Raw genomic sequence first — 18,748 nt, 5'->3', positions numbered from 1 at the left:
ATGCAGTACCTAAGAGCCCCACGATAAAGCAGTAGTGCCTGGCAGCCTAGCACCAGCCTGGTGCAGGAGAGCCAGTTGCCCCTGCGGGTGCCCGGGAGCAGCAGCCCAGAGCTGTGCAAAGGCAAGGGCAGACAATGCTGTTCTATCTTGTACATCGCAGGCCATTCAATCCCACCATTAAGTTGTGTTTATCCACAAAGGCTGTCATCCTTGAAGACATCAAAAAGTGGAGATCTGCCATTTCTGATGGGTAATGAAATAATAGTGTAAAAATTCTATTCTTCTTTCTGATTTGAATCTGTCTTCAGCTTCCAGCCCTTGTATCTGGTTTTGCCTTCTTCGCTGGATAAAAGAACTCTTTAAAGGATTTCTTCCCTCGTGAAGGTATTTTTATACGCTATGGTCAAAGCATCTCTCAGTTTTCTTTGTGGTAAGCTAAATGGATTGAGCTCTTTAAGCCACTCACTGGCAGACACTTTCTGCCTCAAATCATTTTTGTGTCTTCCTTTTCTGCTCTGACTCTAAAATGTAGACGTCTGATTGTATACGTTTTTCTAGTGTCGTTCTTCTAATGCAGTATGCAGGATAAGCCACCTCCTGGCTTCTATTTGCTCTTCCGCCCTTTGTATACTCAAGGATTGCATTAGTTCACATACCGCACAAGGCACAGCGAGCTCATGTCTGATTGTCCGTTTTGTACATTAAGACCCTGCTTTCAAGTCTCTGCTTCCCTCACCTTTTTGGGAAATGCTTCGTTCCCAGATGTGAAATACCATCCTCTGTTGATTCCTGCCAGCAGTTGCCTGGAACAGCCCCCTTTTCCCCGGGGTCCCACTCTGCCCCTCTGGCCTTTAGCAGGAGCAGAGCCAGCTCACCATGTCCAAGGGCTCTGATCATCAGGCTGTGCAGGGAGGGCCAATGAGTAGGCATGGCGGGTCCCTGCCTATGCTTACCCGCACCCAGCTGCCCAGCTCTCAGGGCATCAGCTGGTGGTCGTTCTGCTTGTTCTGAAAGAAAATTGTGTGATTGCTTTTAGCTGTAGTTGGGAGATTGAATGACATATGGAAGGAATAAATCACTGCATGATAAGGAAGAGGCATATAAGATTTGAGACAAAGAAGAAAATACCTTCTCCCTTTGTTCTCTTTTTAAAGTCACTACTCTGTCCTCTTACATATGTCACTTACATAACTGTACTTACATGTATAGTTATGCACATTAAACATATGCATACACATCACCCCTGAACTGCTCTGAAGGATCCCTTCACTCCAGTAGATCCATGAAAATACACTGGGAGGACACGGGGCTTATGCTCCTATCACTTAACTAAGGATCAGATTATCAAGAGAGGGCAACTCCCGTGTAGGCGTTAACTAAGCAGCCAGACCCCTACAAAAGTTCATCTTGCTGGGTGATCTGCAACTATACACAGTAGCTTGGCTCTTTCAGTTCCTGGTTTTGCTCCCAGGGGCCAAGCACTCAATTCTGTCCCTGGGCTGCTTTAGAAACGGGTGCTGAGGATGCAGAGACAGGAGGGGTCCTGGCAGGGTCCCTGAGAGGCTTAGTCAGGGCCAGTGTGTGCATTTGAACTTGCTCTGCGGCACGCTGCATCAGGGGAAGAGGCCTGGGCACCATCCGCCCTTGCATAACCGGCCTCCTGGCTTCACCTGCCCCTCAGTGGGGGCCTCGTGGCAGAGCTGCATCTCCCCTGTTCCCAGCTGGCATGCGTGTAGCTCTGCACAAGCCACTGTTATCAGGAGAGAGCTGTTTGCAGCCTATGAGTAGCACACAGTGGCTTTGGATGTTGTTGAAAACGGCCAGAGTGAAAATCAGAAGTCACACTGTACCATCTTCCCAGATGTAATAAGCTGATGAGAGACAGGCTGAGAATACAGCACGTGTTTCCCATTCCAGGACATCTTGTCACTCTTTTCAGGAACCACCTCCCTACACCCATACAGGGCACCCCTGTATGCAGGTGCCCACACGCACACAAGCATGGGGCCCTGGGGATGGAGCTGAGTTGTCCCTTTGCTCCTGTGGAGCCCCGGGGAGATCCCTCGGGAGCGGTGGCAGCCTGAGTCACACGATGAGTCAGGCTGTGGGCATGGGCGGCTGGGTACCGGCTCTGCCAGCTCTGGAGGTGATGTGCAGCCAGGAGCTGGTTAGCCGGGGTGCTGGCGAGGGCGTCTGGAGAGCGAAGAGGCAGAAGTGCCAGTTGCTGGAGAAAGAAAACCACAGAGGCAGGGCAGAGGGTGTAGGAAGGAGAAAGGGATGGCAGGGGATTAGGAGGAAGAGCAGGAGGTCTAGGGGCAGGAAGGCTCGGTGTGCAGGAGGATGAGGGAGCTGGCAGGCAACGCAAAGGGAAAGAGCGTTGTCAGTGAAGCTTGGATTAGTTTGGTTTTGAAGCTCTCTGTAACTGTGTAAGTGGTGCACTTAGCCTGAGTTGCTTGACTCGGTGTTGGCTCCTGTGGTAAGACTGCATCCGGGCCTGGAGCAGGCATGGCTTCATCACCAGCTCCCTGCAACACAAACGTACTCCCAGCCTGCTTCCAGGTTTCACCTCTGTGCCGGACCTCCACAGGGAACAGTGGAAGGAGGGTGGGTTTGCACACCCGGGGCCAGAAGCCCACATTCCCCTGCGCTGCTGCCAGGCCTGGCAGGGCCATACAACCCCCCCTCAGAGGTTAAAAGCCGCAGTGCCAGGCTGCAGAGGTGCTCTTGGTAAAGAGCTCTGCTCCCAGGCGCTAGGGAGCGTTTTCCTGCCTGCAGAGAGCTTTTGCCTGGGCTGTGCTCCTGTTTTTGGGACGTACAACTGAGGGCTGCTCCCGGTGATGTCAGCTGTGCCTTTCATCATTCATTTGGAAGAACTTTTGCCAAAAAAAATGGAAAGGAGAAGAAATATTCCAGGTGGGAGAGTGGTGTTCTGGCTTGATGAAAAAGGCCTGACTTTAAACCTGTTATTAAAAGTGGAAACAGGAAGTTCTCCCTGTGAGTAGGTAAACTCTTGCACCTTGAAATGACTAAACACACAACACTGGAAGTAACACCTTTGTGCTAATCTTCGTATTTCCTCCAGCTGCTGCACAGCACACGGGGCTCATGTCAACTGGCAGGGCTCCTTTCAAAGCTTTCTTCCTTTTTAAACTCTGGAATTAACCTGTAATGCAATACGATACAGAACAGAGCGCCTTCTGCAGCATTACCGTGGGGTGAACATGTCCCTCAGCCGTACCCCTGTGTGTGTGTAAGAGCCAGGACAGTAGTTCTGTAATAAGGTTGTTTTGAAGGCGATTCAGTGAGGACTTGGGCTGCAGCCCTGAAGGCAGCTGTGCGCTGAGGCTCGGCGGAGGAAGCTCCGAGTGATGTCACTTCACAGCACGCCCTTTGGCTCCTGGGTTTTTTTCCCCCCCCTTTTCTTTTTCCTTGTAGTGGATGCAGCGAAGGCTCCATTATTTGGCAGCGTGGTATTGCTTTTTTCTATAAATGGAAGCAGTTGGCCCGTCTCCCAGTATAACACAAGATAGTCCTGTGCATCAGTTATGCAATCTGTAGCTTGATGACTTCATCAGAAGTAGGGGGAGGGCCAGGGGGTGGTAAGAAAAAGCCTTTACCATCAGCTCTGCTGGAGACAGCTGATGTCTGTGTCCCCCCCAAGCAAAGAAAGCTGGAGCTGACCAACGGGGTGGGTGAAAGGGCTCGGTGTGAGAGCAGCCGAGGGGTTGTTGGTGGGTGCATTTCCCAACGCCGGCTCGGGGAAGCCCAGCAGCTACCACAGCCCTTGCCCTTACGGTGCTGCAGGGACGACGCTTGACCGGGTTGTAAAGTGCAGCATGAGACGGGACTGGGAGAGAAGTGGAGAGAGGAGCAGTGAGGGAACTTTCAAACCAGGGCAGAAGTTAAAAAGAGAAAACCTAAATATCAGATAGCTGCCTTTCAACAGAGAGCCCTTCAGGGAATATCTGTGCAAAGTAGAGGTGTGGGCAAATTGTATTTTCTTGTTATTTCCTCAGAAGGGCCCTTGCAAATCTGACCTTCATGCAGAAAGGCTGTTCCTAATTTCCCAAGCTACACTCAGGCACTGATTTTAACCCTTTCATTGACTGGGTTGGGATGGGTGTTATAAGATGGCTTTTCTATATGTTCCCAATCACACAGTCATTGACATAACTCAGCCACCAGTGAAGCAGATGAATCTAAACCTCACCCTGGCATGCTTTGCATGAAGGATCCTAAAGTGATATAGGTCCCTTCCATCAAGCTAGGATTTTTTAATGAGTACTCATCTCTAGAAAACAATTAAAGAGGTTCTAATGAGCAAAAGTTAAGGCCGGTCCTGCCAAGCAAGCAGTACTCTGCAGTGCTTACTCCGGTTTACTTAGCCCAGCAGAGGTGAGGAGTGCTAGTGTCACCACAAGCAGGTATGTGCTAGTGGCTTTCCCATTGCTTGATAAAAGGTGGTCCTGCCCTGCAGGGCAACGCTTGCACAGGTTTTTGGCTTATTGGAAGCCAGTCTGAGCTAACCATAGTGTTATTCATCTCTCTCTCGCTGGGCAGCCTCCATGCATCCCAGGCTATGGTTTGGAGAGTCAGGTGCTGATGAAGTGCTGGGTGCAGGATGGTGAGAGCAGGCTGCCTGGCGGTGGGTGTAAGCAGTGCCCGGGCAGAGCAGAGTGCCTGGAGCCTGCTCCACAGCAAGGGGTGCCGGCTCTGGGGCGCCAGGTCCCCCACGCTGGCTGGCCACAGGCTGTGAACATGTCCAGGGCAAGTCCTGGGACACTGAGCAACCCTGCCCCATGGTGGGGCAATACAGGCAGGGGATCAGGTAATATCATGTGGAAGGTAGGTGGGAGAGGAAAACTTTAAGCTCTTCTACACCAAGGAGTGCAAAACATTTAAAATGCTGTGTTCAGTTTTGGGCCCCTCAGTACAAGAAGGACATTGAGGTGCTGGAGCATGTTCAGAGAAGGGCAACGGAGCTGGCGAAGGGTCTGGAGATCAGGTCTGATGAGGAGCAGCTGAGGGAGCTGGGGGTGTTTAGCCTGGAGAAGAGGCTGAGGGGAGACCTTATGGTGCTCTGCAACTACCTGAAAGGAGGGTGTAATGAGGTGGGGGTTGGTCTCTCCTCCCAAGTAACGAGAGGAGATGGCCTCAAGCTGCGCCAGGGGAGGTTTAGGTTGGATATTAGGAAAAATGTCTTTACTGAAAGTGGTCAGGCATTGGAACAGGCTGCCCAGAGAGGTGGTGGAGTCGCCATCCCTGGGGACATGTGAAAACCGCATGGATGTGGCACTCTGGGACACGGTTTAGGAGGCATGGGGGTGTTGGGCTGATGTTCGGACTTGATGATCCTAGAGGTCTTTTCCAACCTTATTGATTCTATGAGTAAGGGACTGGGGAAACACTGCTACACCTGCCGCTTTGTAAGCAACACCCCCAACCGTCATTTTTTTAAACGCGGCCCCAGCTGTCCGCCGGTGGTTGAGGCAGGCTCCCTCCGCAGCGCCGGCCGGGGGCGCTGGGTCTCTGTAAGCGTCGTTTTCCCCTGGCCACGGTCGAGCCTCGCCTTCCAGCCCTGCAGAACAGGCCGGGGGGTCCGAGGGACCCACCCGCGTCGGGGCCGCCCGGGGGGGGGGCAGGCTTTGAGACGGGAGCTCCGGGTACCGCTGCGGCCCCCCGAGAGGGCTCCCCGCCGCCCCCGGGCCCCGCAGCCGCGCCGAGGAGGCCTGTCCCGCTCCGGGCGGGGAAGGCCGGGCCGGGCCGCGGGCGGGCAGCGACACCTGCCGGCGAGCGGCGGCGCCGGTGGCCGCAGCCCCGGGCCGGGACCCGGACCCGGTCCCGGCGGCAGCGGCGGGGCTCCGGTACCGCCTGTCCCTCCGGCGGGGGAGCGGGCTGCTGCTCGCCGCGGGGTGGGAGGCTCCCGGCCCCCTCCAGCCCCCGGCTGGGGGGCGGCGGAGGGAGGGGGTGCTGGGATTGACCCTCCCCCGGCCTTCTATCGCTTCATTTTCCCAGCACTAAAAGGCAGCAAATTGCATTAGAAACATAAAGAGAAAGCGGGGTGGTTTTAGGAGAAGGTGTCTGTGGCATCGCCTGCCCTGCGTCCTTTCACCTACCCGCTTTTGGTCCGTTGCTGCGGGATGGAAATCTTAAACACATTATGTGGTTAAATCCTGAGATTCCGGTGCTCTATAGGGGCAATTAATGCTGCCAGCACCTGCTATCCGCGGTGCGCACCTAACACCTCGGCTCCTCGATCTAGAGGGCTGTGTGGAACTGCCGTTGTGGAGAAAGGGAAACGGAGAGAAACTATATTTGTCTCCGCAATGGGGGAGGAAAAGTTTGGGAAAAAAACATTACTCTGAAGTTACATATCCTGAATGAAAATAAACCTAGTCCACAACTTTACAATTAATTCATAATAAACTGATGAAGTGCCCTTGCTTTATTCAAGGGGACTTTGAACTCCAGGAGAGAAGAGGAACCTGCCACCTGCTCCTTGTGGGGAACGGCCCATGGCTCAGTCACAAACCACGAGCATCTTTCCAAGGACTCGTGCTTTCTTTACCCTCAGGCTCAATGCTTCTTGGTAATGAGCCACAACTTCCCTTGTCCATGGAGCGCCCTGAGTGATGAGGTCTCCTCTCTTTCTTTGCACAGGATCAGCATCAAGTGGGATTGTCTCGGACCACAGGGCCGATGCAGCCTTCTGTCCCACCAGGCTCCAGCAGCGTGGTCACAGGCACAAGCTCTGGGGGTCCCTTCCTAGGAAACCAACCTCAAGCGGCCATCATGAAGCAGATGCTGATCGAGCAGAGAGCCCAGCTCCATGTGATAGAGCAGCAGAAACAACAGTTTCTAAGAGAGCAAAGGCAGCAGCAGCAGATCCTAGCGGAGCAGGTACAGTATTGGTTTGTTTCAGGCACTGCAGAGCATGCTGGTGTGAGAGCATGAGCACTAGAGACAGTGCAATACCAGCTTTTCCTTCTACATTTGGTAACTCTCTCTCTGTGGCTCCTATCACGATATTTCAGCAATGGTTATTAAAAAAGAGGCACCTGCCTCAGTCTTACCGTTAGCTTGGCAAATGTTACCCACATTCCCAGCGGTAGGCTTGAGAGTCACATGGGATTTTGGACACTGGAGAAGTTAGCTCTTAACTTGGTATCTCGTGGTGCGTTTGCGCTGGCAGAAGCAGACTCTGCTACCGTTACAGTTGCTGGTGCTCTCCCCTACCTCTGACTATGGTCTTACCCTGGCAAAAGCTACGTACAGCTGTGCAGTGATCTGAGACAAAGAACTGACGTCGCTTAATAGTAACCTAGCAAAGGAAAAAGTTAGTATTTACCCAGATAATTTCCTTAATCTGGTTGATCACGTACCAGTATGAGCAATTATGTTAGCACAAGGGAGAGGCAGCATCAAGGCGGGGAACCAGAGGCTGAAGTGGGAGAACAGTAAAACCTCCTCTTGCGGTGGCAGCGTGGAACTGCTGCGTTGGAGCGCATCACCTGGCTTCTGGGGCTCTTGGGCTTTGCAATATGGATTTTAAATTACCTGGTCTGAATGATGATGTCCTATCCATATTCAACTCAGCTTTAGTTTAATAGCAACCCCGGAGAAAGTCAGTGGAAATTCATACCGTTCAGTTCCTACAAGCTCGTACTCAGTCCCCTAATGTTACCTAGATAACGTTCTGATAGGTCAGTAGTTGCTTTAAGCTTGGCTTCACTTCTTTTGCTGGGGAAATACAGTTTCAAACCCGGGGTCTCCTTTAATTTGCATTAGAAGTTGTGCATGTTGTATAACCACAGAAATACCGATAGCCTTCCCCTCTTCTCATGGTCCTCCTGAGAAACAGAAAAATTCACCCCCAATGAACAGGAAGGATGCTCCTGGAAATATTCAGGATAAAGACGTGTGAACTGGTTCAGGGGTGAACAAGTGCAGAGGAGCAAGGATGCAGTAATGTTCCCCCATCATGGATTAGGCCAACTCAAGTGCATAAACCCAAGAGCCAGTCACTGACTTGGCTGCTGAAGGCAAGCCTGAAAGTGTTGAAAAACCACAAGGCTGAGGCTGTCAGGTGCACTGGCATAGCTGAAAAGTGAGGAAGTCTCAGTCCTCAGGCTCCTAGCTTGTGGGTGTTTTGTGCCTAACAAGGTTCTCGTCATCTTTTTGATAGTTTGTAACACGTGTTTATGAACACAGGGATTAGTACTTGCTTCCTTCCGGTCTTTGCCATTCTCTTACCTTTGTTACACATCCTTGTTTTTGGACACAGTGTTTGTACAGCTGCAGATGAAGCACCAAGACGTGTCCTTTTAGTAAGTGCTTAGTCGAGTATACCCTAGGCTTTGAAAGCTCTGGTAAACATGCTCTCTGTTTTTATAATCAGCCCTTGATTCTGGTTTAGATGCATGAGTATTCATAGAAAATAACCACAGAGGAGCAGTGTGGGCTGGATCAAGGGAGAGAGGCATTTTGCAATCACCTGCTCCCCAAATACCATTCACTGAAGGACAAGAGGAAATGTGCCTTAGTAGTCGTTTCTGTTTTGGGTCAGGAATGGTCCCACACCGCAGTGCCCAGGTCAGGATGCAGTCCTCCTTGCAGCTGAGTGTTTTGAGTACAGAGGTGGAGGAAAGTCTTGTACCAGGAACACAAACCTCTAGACCTTGGCAGGGCTGGGGGAAGGAAAGTGCATGTGGCTACAGTTGCCCTTAGATGTAGGTGAGCAAAGTTATTTCATATCCCTCCCTCTCCTTTCAGCCTGAAGATGGCTAAGTTCGCACTGTAGAGGTCGAGATGAAGTGGTTGTATGTAAGGAGAAATTATGTTGGCCTCAGTGCTTACTCCTTTTTGAACCCAAAGGAGTCTGTGTGCTGAGTAGCCCAAGTGCTCTCAGGAGGACTCTTCAAACGACTCTGCGTGTCTCCCCAGAACAGCTTGCTAGATAAGAGACGCTGCAGTTCTGCTGCAGTACTTTTGCCACCGGCCCCTTCCTCAGCTCACTAATTAATGAATCACCTTTTTCTCTTCTGCTTTCTTTCCCTCATTCGTTTTCAGCAGTTGCAGCAGCAGTCACATTTGCCTCGGCAGCATCTGCAGCAACAGCGAAGCCCGTATCCGGTGCAACAGGTCAATCAGTTCCAAGGTAAAAGTCAAATTCTTTTTCCTATATTGGAGTCAATGTATGCCCCTGAGATGGGCACGTGAAAGCTCATGTGTTCGGTGAAAACCAGGGTTTAAGCAGTGTGCCAGAAGAGGAGGATGGGCTGTTGCACACTTGCACATACCGCATGTTTTACCAAAGGGGAATGCCCAGGTTTTTGTATTTAGTTAAGTTTCTAATTTCCTTTCTGTTCCCCTCAGTGAAAGCTGCATTTTTTTATCTGACATTTGTTTTGCCTCTTTAACTTCTGGATTCTTTGGATTTATCTTGTTTGCCTCCCGTCTCACTATGCTTTTTTTTTTTTCAGCTAATATCTCTCACTGTATCTTGGTTTTACCCCTCTTCACTCCCCACTTGATCTAATTTGATGAGCAGAGAATTTCAGAGAGGTTGTCCTTATCTGGAGAAGTGACTGATAAATGTCAGATGTGGGACACAGTGAAATATCTGAGATGTAAACTGAGGTGTTTTTTAATGATCTCAAAAAAAAAGCAAATATTATGTTGGTGTGCGGGCAGATAACGGAAGAATATAAGTACAATCATTTTCGCTTAGGAAAAGAAGTTAATTCTGAGCTTTTTAGGTGCAAAGCATCAGCTGAATGTCTTCACTAACCATGGATTCTAAATAGACACAAAACGGACGTGCACTTGCGCTGTATGTTCATGATAGTGTCGTGCAAGTGCAACAGAAAACAAGAGTGGCAAGCATATAGCAGTTCTCATACTCAGGAAGCGAACAGGCAGCCAGATATTCTGCTGGTGTATATCAGGGTGGCTCCTTCTAATTGCCTTCTCATTTTTATCTTTGGCAGCATAAATTCTGGATGAAATTATTTTTTCCCCCTAGTAATTCATTTGCAAAATCAAAATATATGTGCGTGCATTGCCATACATTGAGATGCACATGTAAAATCTTTCTGCATTAATGCTTCTTTGAAGCCTTGCCTTCATATGTATTATTTAAAAGAAATGGAGAAGAGAGTTTAGGCTAATCTGACAGAGCAGGGAATTAATTTTCATAAATGAGTTAATTTAAATATAAATATTTCACCATTTTTCCTATTTAGTCACAAGAACGTAATCCAGTGCAGTAGGTTATGTGCAAATGAGACCAGAAGGTGGCCCAAAACCTTAAAATCTGTTGCATCTCTCTTTTAACTACTCCTTGCCTGATCTCCTGTCTCTTATGCCAAGCGCGGTAGTTAACAATAGTATGTGAACCACTTGCTGGTAGTGTCTCCTTTGGAGGTTTTCAACTCCCGTTTTCAAATAAAAAATAGCTAAAGATGCATTAAGTAAGTTTTTAACATTATCTACATCTTAAGCACTTGCTGGACTCATTGTACAAAAAGAGACTGCTTCTAATCATGGAAGGAGGAGGTGACCTAAATTAAGAAAGATCAAGGGGACCCCAGTGCCAATCCCAATCATGGAGAAAATGGTTTGATAGCATGGGTAAAGTAAAAGCTGCCACTGCATTTGCCCTGTTCAAGTGAGACCCAGGTGGTCTCTCTTCATGCTACAAAATGGTTCATTTATCTGTATGCTGGAGCTAAAACCATCCTTCCAGAAGCTTATCCTGCTGCAGCAAAAAGGCGATGTAGCCATCCTCTGCGTTATGCGCAAAACTATAGAAATGACACTTCCTTTATTCATTCCCATTTCTCATGGAAACCAAGCCAACATAAATAACAGGGCCCCGTATTCTCTGTTCTCCACGGATGCTCAGGTATGTTGTCTGCCGCTGAGGGACAACAGCTAGGGGCTGATTTAAGAACATTCAGATTTTGTTGTACAGTTCATGACTCTTAAAGCAACCATTTTACATTTACATCTTGCATTTAATAATGTTTGGGCCAGCAGTAATTGTGTGCCTCATACTCTCAGAGCTTCACCTGCTGAGTGTTGTCTTTAGTTCGGTGTGGTAGTGACTCAAACCCACAATGAACCCATGGCATAATCAGAGCTCCAGTAATTGTTTTTAAATAAAGATAGTAAATACAGAAGCATATTGACTTCCCAGAAATCGATAGCTTCCCCCACCCCTGAAAGGAAGACACAAGCATGGTTCAGTTATCTGCCACGGCGTGGAATTTAACAAGGTTAGGATTTTCTGGTTTCCCATTGCTGGCCTAAGGTGGAGTAAAGTGTTCTTATAATATCGATTAACTAATACACTCTCCCTGCTTTAAATGTCCACAAAAAACAATTTTTCTTCTTTCCATAGACTTAATCAGTAACAGTCATATAGAAAATCCATTCATTTATGCCTCCTGAGCTATTAAAAAATTGATTGGCCTTCTGAGCCTGACATTTCCATTTTCAAGGCTTACTTCTGAAAGACAATGGAGATATTTAAGAGAGAGCGTCAAATGGTAAGCTGAAGTTCAGCTGCTTTGCTGCCATTGAAGACCAGTGGAAGCTTTTTCATTTGCTTGCCAGAAGCTGAATTAGGCTTATCTGAAGAAGATAAGTGCAACTGAATCACAGTGCATATGCAACTTTGAAGTCGTAGGGACTAATTTTTTTCACGGAGGAGGGTGCACATTGTCACTGGTCTTGGGGAAAAAAATACACACAAAAAGAAAGACTTACATTTACTTTTGAAACGGGGCTTTGACTCCCAGGTCACTTCTTAAAAATCTAATCTCTGGTCCTAGCAAAGTAGGAGAAAAGCAGGCCTGTTTTAGCCCTGCAGCTCCTGTGGCTGTCTAGTTAGGTACCTGAGGGATCAGGGAGGCAACAGTGGCTGGAATCATGCATCACACATGCAATCGTGTCGCCTCGATTCTTCAAGAATCTGAAGCCATGAATCCCTTTGGGTACACGTTCCAAAACTGTCACGGTTGAGAATTACTTAGTGAGTAAATCATTGGCCTTTTAACCTTGCCAGGCTCATTTTAGGCCTTAAGGGAAATTAGGCTGCTCATCTGTTCAGGCTGTTCAGTATTCTCTGCCGAACAGTGTCCCACTTCACAAGTCAAACACATAACACGCTCAGCAGTTCCTGTTTAGGGTAGCACTTGAGCTGTGTTGACTCTCACCTTCAAGGAGAGGGGACCTGGCAGGTCAGGACAGAGGCTGCAGCCAGAGTGAGGTGGGGGACACATAGTCTCTGAAATGCAACTAACCTTAGGCAGCAAGCAGGTATCCCAAGGACGGATAACCTCCTAGCTCTCTGCTAACCTTCATGTGAAACAGTAATTTATTCCCTCAGAAAACACAGCAATCTGAAATCCAACTGTGATTGCAGAAGGCTCCTACAGATTCTTTCTTATGCAAAGACATGTTAATTAGGATTACAGGGTTGTGGGTTTTTTCTTACCTTCCTCCCTTTTTGCTGTAGGTTCTCCCCAGGATATAGCATCTGCTAGAAACCAAGCAGCACTCCAGAGCATGAGGACATCCCGCATGATGGCCCAGAACGCAGGCATGATGGCGATGGGTGCCTCCCAGAACCCGAGCACACTGCCCACGACCGCAGGCCAGTCAGACATGGGCATGGCTCCTTACAGCAACGCCTCTTCCAGCCAGCCAGGAATGTACAGTATGAGCACAGGGATGAGCCAAATGTTGCAGCACCCAAACCAAAGTGGCATGAACATGGCACATAACGCAGGCCAGGGGACGAGGCAGCCTGCCTCTGGACAAACGGTGGGAATGGTCGGCAGTTTTGGTCAGAACATGCTGGTAAACTCTGCTCTTCCCCAGCATCAGCAGCAGATGAAAGGACCTGTGGGCCAGGTCTTACCCAGGCCACAAGCACCACGGCTTCAAAACCTGATGGGGACTGTCCCTCAAGGAACACAAAGCTGGCAGCAGCGAGGCTTACAAGGTATACCTGGAAGGACTAGCAGCGAAATGGGGCCCTTCAATAATGGCACAACGTACCCAATGCAGTCTGGGCAGCCACGGCTGTCCAAGCAACATTTCCCACAGGGGCTTAATCAGACAGTTGTGGACACGAGTGGAACAGTAAGAGCCCTGAACCCAGCGATGGGGAGACAGTTGCTGCAACCACTACCTGGGCAACAAGGAGCCAGCCAGGCCAGGCCCATGGTAATGCCTGCAATAAGCCAAGGGGTCCCCACAATGCCTGGCTTTAGTCAGCCTCCGACGCAGCAAATGCCAGGTGGTAACTTTGCTCAGAGCAGCCAAGGCCAGGCCTACGAGAGGAATCCCACTCAGGACATATCTTATAACTACAGTAATGAAGGAGCGGGGGGGTCATTCTCCAGTTTAGCAGAGGGCGCAGACCTTGTGGACTCCATCATTAAGAGCGGACCAGGGGATGAGTGGATACAAGAACTTGATGAGTTGTTTGGAAACCCCCAGTGAAATGGGCTTTGTATAGTCTGGAGCTTTGGTTGTTACATTTGAAAAAAGAAAAGAGAGAGCTGGATGTCCTCCCCATCCTTGGATTGTTGGTTTTTTGTTTGAATTGGTTTGGTTTGGAGTTATTTTGTTTTCTTTTGTTTTTGATCGTGCAAACTGAGCTGATCTGTAGTCAGCTTTGGAAGATTCAGGGATGATGAAACCACCGGCATCCCAAGACTTCCACCAAGCAACCTCCATTGCGTGGCAGCACCCGCTGTCTGTGTGGGTGGGGCAGGATGGGGAAACTGGAAGAGCCAGGTGATGCCTCTGGTTGGGAAAATTTGGTCTTCCCCACTGAAATGAGGCTTCATTGCACAGTGGTATGGGGTGGTCCCGGTATCTCCCACCTCAAGTAACTGTAAACACTGCAACTTTCAGGGGAGCAGATTAGAACAGCCGGGAGCAAAGCCTAAAAACGTCTGTGGGCGATTGCACAGGCCCTCGTCAGAAACGGGCTTAAACCCGGGGTAAGCAGGTCTTAGTGAGCCATTGCCAGGCCTGCAGGGCCAGCTCTGGGCTGTCACAAGGGAACACGCAGCACACACGTGATAAACCTAAACAGTCACAGGGAGGTCACTCTTTTCACTGCAGAGTGATAAAAATCCAGTAAAAGCGTAGGAGATGATAAATTTGGCAGTGTGGTGAGGACAGTTTGATTATGGGGCTGCTGCTGGAGATGGCTTAGGTGGGTGAGTTAATTTAATGAGTGATTTAGTCCCCTTGGGACTTGCAGTAGCGCTTCCCTGTCAGAGCACTTTGGCATGTATCTGCTGCCTGGGGGTGCAGAACAGCAGCTAGGAACGGTATTGAAGGGGTACGAGGTACCAAGACACATCAGCATAGGCCCTACGTGGGTCCTTCTCTCTCCTTCCTCCCTGGTATGTTTTCAGTTCACTTCCTTCCCCTCCCATCCCTCAGTGTCAAGCAAAGTGAGCTGGCTGCACTTTTTTTTCAGGTGAATAACAACTGTCACAAAGGGGCAGGCAGGGGAGGAGAAAACAGGCATGAGAAAATGTACAGGGAGGGTTTGGCATGCAGAATGAGTTTCTCCTCTCCTCTTGAAAAGTGCAGGATTGGCAGATAGTATTACCCTGGAGCATCTGGGCTCTTGATGTGATGTTATATGCAACCTGATCTTCAGTTTTAAACAGATGTTTGGTCTAATGTCTCTGGTTTGCTGGAATAAAATTTGCTGTAGTATTTGAAGAACAGGAGCCAATGAAGGACTACTTTAAAGATAATTCATGAATGGGTAAAATAATCGATGTAGTTATTACAAACATGGGGTCTGCCCAAATAAGCTTTTAGGTAACAGCAACATATCACTCTCTCTTCTGTGTGGACCAGCCCTGAGCCGCACTGTGATGATGTTGTGATATATCTTGCACAATACTGAGCTGCCAGCCATTCTGAACACCTAAAGCAGCAGTTCCCAAGCTGCAGTCTGAGGCTGAGGTAAGCTGTCCTCCAAAACCTATCAACTTTTTAGCGTTTTCAGCTGAGAGCTGCTTATCAGGGTATATAGTGGTGCATAAAAATTGTTAACGTGATCCACAGGCCAAAAGGTTTGGGAACCTCTGGCCTAATGCTGGCCTTTGTGAGCCGTAAGATGTGCTCTGTAGCCAAAGCGTCTCTCGTGTACAACGACCAGGACCAACCATCCAGCTACCGATTACCTCCTTGTGTGCTGCTCTCCTCGGGCCCGGCAACACGAGGTGCTCAGCTGCTGAAATCCACAGGAGCTGAGGGGGTTGGCACCTTGCATTAAGTCCTGCCTTTCCCTGTGGAGCACAGATATACATCACATTAAGGAGTGGGAGCAAAATAGGCCTGGAACCACCTCAGTGCCCCACTACAGTTCCATTGCAGGGCTTACCTAGGTGGGGGGAAGTATCAGTTTTAAATGCTATAATGTAGGCAGGACAAGCTGCATTTTTAACATAGACTAGCTGGTCAAGGTGAGCTATCAATCCAGCTTGCCCTGACTGCTAAATTTTTTAAAAATGTTTTAGTTTCATCTCTTTGAGCTAACCCCTTTTTAAACTACAGCACAAAGACCCGTTCCAGTTCCTACTGAAGACGGTAGGAGTTTGCCTGTCTGCTGCTTCAGCAGGAGACGGGTTGGGCCCTAATTCAGTGGAAGGGAGCACCAGCCAAAGTTTTCAGTCCATCTTGTGGGTCAGCGGCTCTTGGTCAGACTAGCCTGAACGGAAGGGATAGGCAAACAATGAGAGAAATGGTACCCTGAAGGGACGAGGGCATTGTGTGTATGTGTGTGTCTGCGTGAGTGTGTGGGTGAGGGAGTGACGAGCTGCTGTGGCACGTACCTGGCCTGCCCCATACGACAGAGGCACACCCGGATGAGGAGGCAGTGAGCCCTCTGCGCGGGGGACGGTGCTGGGGACGGCACAGCACCCCTTTCCCGGGTGTGAGTGACCGGGGTCGCCTGCCAACACAGAGCTGGGAAATGAGGGTTTAGAAACACCCAACCACCGCGCGGTGGCCAAGTGCAGATCTGTGTGCGTGAGGGAGATACAGGCTTTGGTGACTAAATGGTGGTGAAGACTGAGTCTCTGTTGTCTTTGTAAAGCTTCCTCCAAATACTCTGAACTGGGACCAAGTACTAGAGAGGTAGATTTTAATAGATTTGGGGTTGGTTTTTTTTCTTTCTTACTATGGTGCTGATGTATATGTAATGTTAAAAAAAAAAAAGTTATTTGTAAATATGTTTTTACAATTCTACAGATATCACTGGGTCTACTATCTGTAAAATATATACATATAAAAATATATATATATATACTGTTTGTTTAAAATAGAGTATTTTTATTTCATTCCTTAATTCATCCTTACTGCAGTGGTATTGCACTTCAGATGACGTCTATTTACTAATTTGTACTGTATCCCTGACAGCAACTTGCTCCATTTTATTCAGATTTTTCTAGTTTTCTGTTTTTACTTTGTACATTAAGCATTGCTTATTTCCTTTTAAGACCTGTACAGAGCTCTGAAAATGTAGAAGACCTGATGTTAACATACCACTTTTAAAGAAAAAAACAAAACAAAACAAAACAAAAAACCAAAATAAAAGATGGTTATCTGAGTCATATACCAGGCTGGTTTATAGGATCATCTCCTGCCGCACTCCTGTGCCTTGGTGCGTGATCTTCCAGGGGGACAAGGGAAGCTGGCTTCAGGCAGGCCTGGTTTCGGCCCCAGGGTTTCTGCACACCTGCCTCTCTGCACCCTGCAGAGCTGCCCTCGCCCAGCTGGAGTAGGGGCATCGCAGGCAAGGTGCCGCCGGTACCAGGCATCCCCTCTTGCCCCAGGCTCGTTCAGCAGCCAGTGAACCCCCTGCGCCCTGGTTAGCCCCACCGGGCACACCCGAGCAGCTCCGCCTGCGGCAGCGGAGCTGCAGACTGCCGTGACGAGCTGCCAGGCAGGGAGCGCTTTGTCGGGTGTCCACCTTGCTCTGGGGTCGTGGTGCCCCTTTCTCGGAGCAAGGAGAGCTATCAAAACTGCCTGTGCTCCAAGGTGAGGTCTGCGCTCACGCAGTTGCTACAGGGGAGCTGGTCTATAATTAGAGGTGGCAGCTCCAAACTTTTGCGTTTACTCTATGTAGGGAACAAAAGCAGGGAGTAGGGAAGTGCTTTCAGGGGAGGACACAAGATGGAGAGCCCAGGATGTAGGAGTCCTGAGGCTGAGATCTGGGGAGGTGAGGTGGGATGGAAGAAGGGAGATGCGGGGTTGGACACAGAAGTTGGAAAGAAGAGATGGGGAAACTGGGGAAGTGTGAAGACGCATGCTTAGACACATAGTTCCCTATCACCTACTACAACTACAGTGTGAGACTTGTGTTGTCAGACGCCTTTTGTAAAGTGCATGTAGACTTGTTGAATTTATATGACCTGTTCAAGATAAACGTGCCATGTAGCCTTCAAGGCTCGACACCAATTTCTTCATGTTCCCAGCCAACTGGGGAGCCATGGGGGATCAGACATTGGACCTCTGTTTGCGCAGCTTGCTGTTGAGGATGCCAGCGTGGCTTGGCCTCATGTACAACCTTTAAGGTGAGTTTCCCCTTCTCTCCTTAACATCAGTCCTTTCCCGTGCCAAACGTGGATAATGGGGCAAAAGTAGTTGATTAGCCCAGATCAGAGCAGCTTGCCAGAGTTAGTCCTCATCAGGTGCTGGCAGAGGCCTTGCTGAGCATCAGCAAGAGGGCCCTAGGTACTGACTGGCTTTGGAGCTGCAGCAGGGCCTGTCCTTGTTCCTGATTGCGACTGACAGATGAACATTTCCATCAGTGTACGCTGAACATGCAGCCTGATACTGACTCCTCGGTCAGCAGGCAGGAAATGGTGTGGTTCTCACTAGAGTTAAACTGACACTGACAGCATCCATCTGCTCTAGGTGTATTTTGTTTTTAATGGTAGACGAGTCAGTCTCTAACACTTTTTGATCATAGGCATTCTGTCCTGGCTAACTGGGGGAAAAGCAGTGACTCAGAAGACAAGTAGCGTCCTCAACTTCAGGCCTACTTCTGCCCTCCCATTAGCTGGTGTAGCTCCTAAAGTGTTAGGTTCATGTTTATCCCCTAGCACTCCGCTGCCGGATGATGCTTTGCAGCCTCACACGCGCAGTTTCTGGCATGTGAAATCATCCCTGTGCGACAGCAGTTTATTCCTTTCTGTGAAGTAGATGGGATATGGGAAGCTGCCTATAAACATGCCAGACCACTGCCACAGGTAAGCTTAGAACGCAGTAATTTCAGAGGCAAAGACCTACTTGAACACGGTTAGCGACCTTTGGGCCTCCTCTAGTGTGTATTTCAAGCCTGTTACATAGTTTGGAGCTTTGTCTTGGTTTTTCTTCTGGTGGCAGCACTTCCTGCTGCCCATGACTGTCTGAAGGCATCACTGGCAGGTGGGTAGGTGGATTTTCTGTATTTTAGCCCATAGACGGCAAGTTAGTGGAAGCATTCCCAGTGATTTCTGTGGTTATTAAATCTGGCCCTGTTGTACTTTCTTGCTGGAGGCGAGTGCCAGGGAGTTGCCCTTTCCACTGCTGTGTCACTTCCAGCCTATCCACCATCACGATTTTCTGCTCTGCAGCCGTTATTGGACCCAAGTCTTGCACCGCTGCACTTGTTTCATTTTATTGTTTCTAATGCCATTTCAGCCTTTGCCACCTG

General features: G+C 49.2%; 1 protein-coding gene across 5 annotated transcripts in view; it reads left to right on the top strand.

The window, feature by feature from the left end:
- The window catches only part of MAML3 (mastermind like transcriptional coactivator 3), a 249,759-nt gene extending 233,098 nt beyond the window's left edge, over positions 1 to 16,661 (top strand). For 4 of the 5 annotated variants that reach the window (XM_064450204.1, XM_064450203.1, XM_064450208.1 and 1 more), the window contains 3 exons: positions 6,661 to 6,900; positions 9,070 to 9,157; positions 12,524 to 16,661. In XM_064450204.1, the coding sequence (XP_064306274.1) occupies positions 6,661 to 6,900; positions 9,070 to 9,157; positions 12,524 to 13,515 (1,320 nt within the window). In that variant the 3' untranslated portion in view covers positions 13,516 to 16,661. The remainder of the gene's footprint in view (positions 1 to 6,660; positions 6,901 to 9,069; positions 9,158 to 12,523) is intronic. The other variant, XM_064450205.1, reaches the window with a different exon arrangement.
- Positions 16,662 to 18,748: the final 2,087 nt, after the last annotated feature.

Source organism: Phalacrocorax carbo, chromosome 4 (genome assembly GCF_963921805.1).
Source record: "Phalacrocorax carbo chromosome 4, bPhaCar2.1, whole genome shotgun sequence".
NCBI classification, from domain to species: domain Eukaryota; kingdom Metazoa; phylum Chordata; class Aves; order Suliformes; family Phalacrocoracidae; genus Phalacrocorax; species Phalacrocorax carbo.
The sequence above is the reverse complement of the archived record's forward strand: the minus strand, read 5'-3'. Positions and strand labels throughout refer to the sequence as shown.